A 7,815-nucleotide genomic window follows, 5' to 3' on the forward strand; every position below is an offset into this window, starting at 1 on the left:
AAAAAAAAAAAAAAAAGAACAGCTGGCAACATAAGACACTGTCCCTACCAAAAAAAAAATAATGTAAAAATTAGCTGGGCATGATGGTACATGCCTGTAGTCCCATTTACTGGGGATACTTGAACCTAGGAGTTCAAGGCTGGCCACTCCAGTGCATCGACCTGCTGGGCTCTGGCGGGCCATCTGCCTCAGCCTTCCAAGTAGCCGGAACTACAGGCATGTGCTACCACGCCTGGCTAATTTTTTTTTTTAACTTATTGTAGAGATGAGGTCTTGCCAAGTTGCCCGGGCTGGTCTCAAACCTGCATGCTCCGGCAATGCACTTGCCTCGGCCTCCCAAAGTGCTGGGATTATAGGCTGAGCCACCGAGCCCAGCCGATTCATTTATTATTAAAGAAATTAAATTTTAAAAATAAGTTTAGTGTAGCCTAAGTGTACAGCATTTATAAAGTCTACAGTGATGAACAGTAACATCCTAGGCATTCACATTCACTCACCACTCACTCACTGACTCACCCAGAGCAACTTGCAGTCCTGCAAGCTTCTTTCATGGTAATGCCCTATACAGGTGCACCATTTCTTACCTTTGACATCAACTGTTTACTGTGCCTCTTATCTCTTTAGATATGTTTAGATACACAAATACCATTGTGCTAAAACTGCCTATAGTATTCAGTATAGTATTGTGCTGTACAGGTTTGTAGCCCAGGAACAATAGGCTACACCCCATGGCCTAGGCATGTAGTAGGCTTTACCATCTAGGTTTGTGTAAGTATACTCTATAATGTTCCGACAACAAAATCAAAAGCATTTTTCAAAATGTGTCCCTGTCGTTAAGCAACATGTGATGGTATGTGTATATAACGTATGTATACACACATATATACACAATGAAGGGACAGGACTAGATGGGTGACTTCTCAGGCATGAAGGAAAATAAATAGTTGGGGTTCCACACTCCCCAGCCCTGAACTTCCTTTGTGGAAGGGTGTGTAAGAGAGACACAGGGAAGTGGAGGTGCTGTGGGAGAAAAGCAGACTAACCATATCTTTAAGAGATGCGTGACCAATAGCAAAAACATGGAACCAACCATGCTGCCCATTGAAGCTGGACTGGATCAAAAAAATGTGGTACATATACACAATGGAATATTATGCAGCCATAAAGAAGAACAAACATATGGACTTTGCAGCAACTTGGACAGGTTTAAAGTCTATCAAAACAAAGAACAGAATACCATATGTTCTCACTCACAAGCGGACCTTGAAAAATTATCATAGTACTATAAAGGGATTGGCAGTAGTGGGAAACTGCCAGGGAAGGAGGAGTGGGATTGGCAGTTGAAGGAAACTGTTGGGGGGGAGGGGCACACCTCATCAACAAGGGTACCTGCATAATGAACATTTGTATACCTAACCCTAAATTGGGCCCCACATCTTTAAAATAAAAAAATTTTTTTTAAAAAAGATTCCGGCTACTCGGAAGGCTGAGGCAGAAGGATCGCTGGAGCCCAGCAGGTTGAGGCTGCGGTGGCTGGGAGTGGCCACTGCACTCCAGTCTGGGCGACTGAGCGAGACTCCAACTCAAAAAAAAAAGATGTGGTATGCCAGGATTTCTTCATAGAAAATTCAGCAAAGTAGGCATCATCATCACCCCCATTCTACACATGTGGAAACAGACTCAAAGGCTAGGGAACTAGTCCAAGATCACACTGCTAACAACATGGCAGAAACAGTATTGAATCCAGCTCTGTATCCAAAACTCCTGTCCTTCTCACTCTGCTGGGACCTCCTTTACCAAAGGTCATCTACCAGACTCCCCACTCATTGGGGCCCAACTGTATATGTTCCTACCATGCCCCCTCCATCACACCTTCCCAGGCAGAGCCTGCTCTCACCTGCAGGGGCACCCCGACATTACTGGCCACCTCTCGGATCAGGGCCTCTGAAACTGCATTTGAGGCATAGCGTTGTTTGCTGTTCACCTTGATCACAGGGCCCTGGGAAGAGTCAAAGGTGAGGCAGAGACAGTGGCAGGCCCAGAGGGAACAAGACAGTGCCCAGACCTGCAAGTCCCTAGAGAATCGGAGACTCTCACCTTGTGGAATAAGGGTCGGTGATTCTCCTCATGCTTGTCCCTGTAGGAGACAGATAAGGACGAGGGATGGCAAACAGGAGCAGGCTTGTCAACATTCATTACTCCTCCTATAGCAGATATCACTAAAGGATCACAGCATTCATTCCCACCCTGCCCAGTTAGACTTAAGAGTCATTCTAAACAGCATTCCAGGCAGCCTCTAGCAACAGATGGAAATAACTTTGTAGATAAAGCCGATTCAGCACAATTGAGTTAGGCATTACATGACTTTGACCAAGTCAGGGTTTATCGCAGTCAAAAGGAAGTGCCCACTAAACCTCCTGGCAGAACGAGGAAGGGAAAAGGGAAGCCAGGACTGAGCCTCAAGGCAGGTTATGCTTGGATCTCTGGCTATGTGAAGACTGTGTCTGGCACAGGAGACTCACAGGTAGTTGGGGTGCACAGCATGGGCCATGTCTGCGCTGATCATGAAGGACTTGGGTATGGCTTCCTCGAAGGCTGTCAGGTGCTGAGATGAGGCTGAGATCCGCCGTAGTACCAGCTCTGTCAGCAGTGATTGTGCTCCCTGGGCACTCTCAGACCCCACCTGGCGACAGCAGAGACCTAACTCCGGGGATCTGGGCTCAAGAGTCTGAGCTGGGAGGCCAGCCAGAGGGGAGCAATGCCTAGTTGGCCCAGAATCCGAGTCAGGAGTGTTCTTAGCAACATGCCAACCCAAGGTCATCACTGAATCCCTGATGGTGGGCTGGGGCCAAACTTTTTCTTTCATACGCGTGACAGAGACTGCTAACTGTCTGATATCCTTTATAACAGAACACCCAAATTGTAGCTAAGCACATAATTAATTACCCAGCTAGTGACAACATTCCCAGCCCCACTTGCGGCTAACATGGCCATGCTAAGTTCTACGAAGCGTAAGCAGTGATGAATACCGTTTTGGGTTCCTGCACTTAAAGGCATGGACATCCACTCCCCCTTTGCCCTCTCCTCCCTCACAACTAACTCGGTGCAGACATGAAGGACAGAGCTAGAACAGACACCCTGGATCCTGAATGGAAGCCATATGTTTAGGATGGCAGAGATCCATTCTAAACTGCTAAGTTTAACCTGGGTAGTTACAAGAGAGATGCTTAGACAGGGTCTAAAACTGCAGCTCAACACACGTGTGCATCATGAGGACCTACTATATGCTGAGCCCTGGGGCTACAGGGATGAACTGGGCAGAGTTCCTGTCCTTGAGGAAGGAGCTCACCAAGTGGCACACAGAGAGATACGGGAGATGTGGTCCCCCTAGGAAATGTGGACCTATGCTAGCCAGACAGGACACTGGCACTAAGGAAGCACAGGTGGTGTCTCCCGTCTTTGAGGCCTCCAGAAGGCCTGGCTCTGGGTGGGTGCCTGGCACAAATCAGTTGCAGAAGACTCCGCAGAGGGGACTCTCCCCAGAGCCCTCTATGTACCTCTTCATTGTCATAGAGTGTGATCATGCGCACATGAGGATCCTTGGCCAGCGAGGCAGGGGCTGCACAGGAATCAATCAAGGCCTGGTTCGGAGGGGAAACGAGAGCATCATTCCCATCCCTGCTTCTTCTGCAACTCAATCCACCAGCACCACCTTGGGGGTGCATGCTCCCCCCGCCCCCCGCCACCTTCGGTCCTCATGGCCAGAGTGAAATGGGCTGGGCTTTCACTGGCCTTTATCTCTCAGGGCACTGCCTGGCAGAGAGCATGGAGGGGACTTTTTCAACTGGGATTGGGTGTTCTTCTTCCATGCCCTTCCTGTGTAAAAGGCAGAAGGAGGATGTAGAAGAGAGAAAGAGCTAAGAATTCAGGAAAGTCAAAAGACCATAGAGAGCACCTAAACTAATTGGCTTCAGTCAAAAGATTGTGGTCTAAAGAGGTAGTCGTGACTCATCAAGGTGCCATGACTGGCTGGCTGCAGGAGCTGATGCAGGCACATCTGGCTCTGGTCTCAATTACAGTCCAAAGCCTGTCTCCAGTCACAGGATGGCAGGGAAGGTTAAAGGCAGAGCGAGGGTCAAGGGCAAGAGGAGAGCTGACCAGGGTGGAAAGAAGGCAGGGAATATCAATGTGACTAGGAAGAGAGGCCGTCCCACTGAGATCCCAAGGAAAAGGGAGAAGACTGGGTGGGCTTAAGCCCGAGGGCAGTGGGGAAGCAGAGGGAGGCAGATAAGGCCTTTCCCTGAGGCACTTAAGGAAAAGCAGGAGCAGGGTTAGGACAAGGGCTAAACAACTAAACAACCTGTGCCCTAAACAACTTCTCAGCCTTCCTCTTACCTCAATCCCCGGCCAGTGCAAGGACAGACTCAGGGTAGTGGTACTAAGGCTGTAGCGTTTAGGCCTCTCCCTGTGGTCCGCCCAGCACCAGCAGACTGAGGCAATAGCCAGTGGTCCTTTCTCATGACCTGCTGGGGCTTGGGGCAGTTCCTCTCCACCCCAACACTCCACCTCTCCCAGTGGCATGTGCTGCCTGGGGCACCCCAGCACCTCACCTGCAGGGCACAGAAGCAGCTGTGCAGATTGTCCAGACGAGGAGCAAAGATGAACTCATCATAGGCACCACCCAGGACCTACAGAGATAGGAGAGTCGGCATGACCGTCAACCCTCCACTCTGTGTACCTGCTTCTTCTGCTCCCAAGGGTCTGAGCTTAAGCAAGCCTCCTTGGTTTCTTATCCAACCTCTCCCTGATCCCTGGCTTAGGGCACTATCATTATCCATGCCATGCAGGACTGAGCAGAGAAAGGAGAATGGGTCTGGCGCTGAGGATGGAAAGGGAAGAAGCCTACAACACCTAATTTCTTTCTGTGGTACAGGAAAAGAAGAGCTGAATTGTCACTAAAAAGGCCAAGAAAATAAAAGGAGAAAACCAGTCAATAAAAGAGAAACAGAACATGATCAAGCAGGACAGGGTATCCAAAGACTTAGCAATCTCCTACTGTTGGCAACTGTGAGACAGAACAGATGGCCACATCCAGGCCTCTGGCCCTCCGAGGTTTGGAGCCAGTGTGAGTCAATGCAGACACAGCCCACCTATGTGGGCAGAAGAAACTCCTGGGCAATCTTTGAAAATGGCTGATTCCCAGGCTCTCTCCCTAGATAGTCCTCTTAGGCAGGTCTGGGGTGGGGAACTTGCCTTTTTGAGAACCACTGCCCTGGAGGCAGAGGGGAATATGTCTACGGGGAAGAACAAGGATGAGAGTAATTGATGGACTGGTGGAAGTGATGAGTGCTTCAAGGGACAAGCCAGGGCGGGTTGGGATCCTGGAAGACTCCCACCCACAAGTCCCTACAACCATTCCTCACCGCAGGCTGCGTATCTGCGAGGCAGAGCTCCATCTCCACTACGTCCTCAGGGCTCACCCCCAGATGGGCACAGAGCAGGGACATGAGGACCGAGTGGTGCCGCTCATCCTGCAGGGCAAAAGGATGCTGGCAGAAAGGTCTGCTCCTCCTCTCCTCTTGCCATCTCAGGAGACCGACCGGTCCGTTTTCCCTCTACCATCCTCCCCCTGAGCAGGGGATCCTCTTACTGCAGCACTGAGAGGCCCTGGCTCAGGAGTCCCCTTCTCCAGCTCCTCCTGGACTGCTGTGGCAAGAATGGGGATTCTGTAGGGAGATGTATGAGAGGGGGTGTGAGGAAGGTGCAGCAGGGTGGGGCATCTGTGAGTTCAGGTATCTCCTGATGGGCAACTGCCCTTGCCCTTCAATTCTGAACCCACTCTGCAAATGGCAGAGTTGTATGGACCCCTGGACATCGACTGGGTCCCAAGAGTAGAACGTGACTGTGTCTACCATTAGGTAGTGGTCTCTAGGTCTCACTGAGGCCCCTTCAGTCCCTTGGTGCCATTTCCCATCCCTCCCAGTCACTACAGCCGCACCCCAGTCTCACAGGTGCATCTCTGTGTTGGGTCCAAAGTTCTCGTTGATATTTCGCTGCAGATGGATGGCCAGGTGTGGGATACGCAGAATGGGCCGCTCCACGTGCACCAGTCGCTGCTCCAGTCGACCTGAGGTAGGGCACTGTGGCCATCCAGGCCAGGTCAGTCCAGGGTACCTCCCAGCCCCAGGTGGTCAAAGTTCATTCATACTAACCAAGGGGGTCCTCTGATCCAGAATGCCCCTACCCCTCTTCCCCAGAGTGCTCTACATGGGTATTCTGAAGGAATGTAACAGTCAATCTTCCCAGAAGGTCTGGAGCCTTCCCTATGCCCAGCCCTAGCTCCCACCTTGACAATGACACGTCCGGCCAAGGTCAGGTCACGGTCAAACCAGGTGCTCCAGATCCCACCACCATAGGTCTCTACACCGACTTGATGGAAGCCCACCTGGCTGCGGCGAGACCGACGTTTGACCTGAGGGTAAGGATGGAGAAGTCAAAGACGGCTTAATGAAAAGATTTGGAGATGAGAATTAGACCATTCACAAAGTAACATGGAGTAAATATCAGTGCCAGGTGAAAGGCACAAAGTGTGAAGGAAGGATCCAACAAGTTTACCTTCTCCCCTGCTCTAGGGAATAAAGCCCCGATTTCTACCTCCGGTCTCTTTTGTACCATACTCCTCCTGACACCTCTTCCCACCCAGCACAACCCCGGTTCCTTACCCGCAGACAGGGGCTGTCCGTGTGGGCCCCAATGAGGCTGAAGCCATTGCCGGGAACATACTGGCCTCCCACAGCAAAAGCTATGATGGTGGAGGAATTCCTGGTCATAAAGTACTAGGCAGGAAAGAGGGAGACAGAAGTGTGAGTTGCATTAGACAGCTGGCACACTTTGAGGACTTTGAGACCCAGCCGAGGGACCTTTTCTCCCCTACTCCACCTCTAGTACCTTGCTCTCGGGCTTAATATCCCAGCTCTCTGTCTCCTTCAGTTCACGAAAGCCAGCCTGGAGGAGACGGCTGCGGCACTCGGCCACGGCTGGAGGAAAAAGACCCTCTCACAGGAAGCTGGTGGGGGAAACACCTGCCCCTACCCTCCTCCCTTATCCTGCTCACTTACCGTGGAAAGGAGAGGGACTCCGGTTCACGAATTTGAGGAGCTCCCGGGCAGCGGCTTGCACCGCCTCTTTGCGGGCCCTACCAGTCATGGCCATCTAGGGGAGAGGGAGCTCAGACTCCACCGAGGTCTGGGACTCCTGCCTCCCCCATCCCCAGAAGCGACTGCTCCAAGGCACCGACCTCCGCTTCACTCTCCTCCCCCACTGAGAGACCCAAATCCTGGGTCGCTGAAAGCTTCACCTCTCCCGCCAAAGAATCAGGCCCCTGTCCCGCCCCCTAAACCAAGCTTTAGCCTGACTCCCTAAGTCCCACCCCCATGTCTCTGCCCAGCTAGGAATCCTGATCTGTTCCCAAACTCCGAGATCCCAAGCGGGGCCCTAACTCTGAGTTGGCCTCCATCACGTGCGCGTCCCATCCCGGAGCCAAAGCCCTGTACCCCAAAGAATACTCCACCTCTGCTCCACCACCCCCACCACCTCCGCCTCTCGGAGTACACCCCCTTCCAGCCCCGGGAAGGTCAGGTTATCCTCGGCGGGGCTTTCGGTTTCGCTTTGGGTAAGGCGGGCCCCCGCAGGACTTAGCTTGGGCTCGGTAGGGCGCTGGGCCAGGGCTGGGACCCAAATTCAACCGGGGCCGGCGGCGGCCGCCTACCTGCACCGCCCGGCGCGTGGGGCTGCGTCCGCTCCTCTGGCTCCTGC

General features: G+C 52.3%; 1 protein-coding gene across 4 annotated transcripts in view; it reads right to left on the reverse strand.

The window, feature by feature from the left end:
* Positions 1 to 7,809, reverse strand: part of DNPEP (aspartyl aminopeptidase) — a 13,184-nt gene extending 5,375 nt beyond the window's left edge. Inside the window, exons 1-13 of one of the 4 annotated variants that reach the window (XM_021712792.1) lie at positions 7,769 to 7,809; positions 7,119 to 7,212; positions 6,949 to 7,037; positions 6,723 to 6,836; positions 6,347 to 6,472; positions 6,010 to 6,140; positions 5,654 to 5,726; positions 5,424 to 5,531; positions 4,611 to 4,688; positions 3,558 to 3,641; positions 2,523 to 2,683; positions 2,098 to 2,137; positions 1,898 to 1,999 (exon numbers count right to left, since the gene is read on the reverse strand). In XM_021712792.1, coding sequence (XP_021568467.1) covers positions 1,898 to 1,999; positions 2,098 to 2,137; positions 2,523 to 2,683; positions 3,558 to 3,641; positions 4,611 to 4,688; positions 5,424 to 5,531; positions 5,654 to 5,726; positions 6,010 to 6,140; positions 6,347 to 6,472; positions 6,723 to 6,836; positions 6,949 to 7,037; positions 7,119 to 7,212 — 1,200 coding nt within the window. In that variant the 5' untranslated portion in view covers positions 7,769 to 7,809. Of the gene's footprint in view, positions 1 to 1,897; positions 2,000 to 2,097; positions 2,138 to 2,522; positions 2,684 to 3,557; positions 3,642 to 4,610; positions 4,689 to 5,423; positions 5,532 to 5,650; positions 5,727 to 6,009; positions 6,141 to 6,346; positions 6,473 to 6,722; positions 6,837 to 6,948; positions 7,038 to 7,118; positions 7,213 to 7,768 lie in introns of all 4 variants that reach the window. The other 3 variants (XM_008058886.2, XM_021712794.1, XM_021712793.1) reach the window with 3 other exon arrangements.
* Positions 7,810 to 7,815: the final 6 nt, after the last annotated feature.

Source organism: Carlito syrichta, unplaced genomic scaffold (genome assembly GCF_000164805.1).
Source record: "Carlito syrichta isolate Samal-C Ts95f unplaced genomic scaffold, Tarsius_syrichta-2.0.1 Scaffold303646, whole genome shotgun sequence".
NCBI classification, from domain to species: Eukaryota; Metazoa; Chordata; class Mammalia; order Primates; family Tarsiidae; genus Carlito; species Carlito syrichta.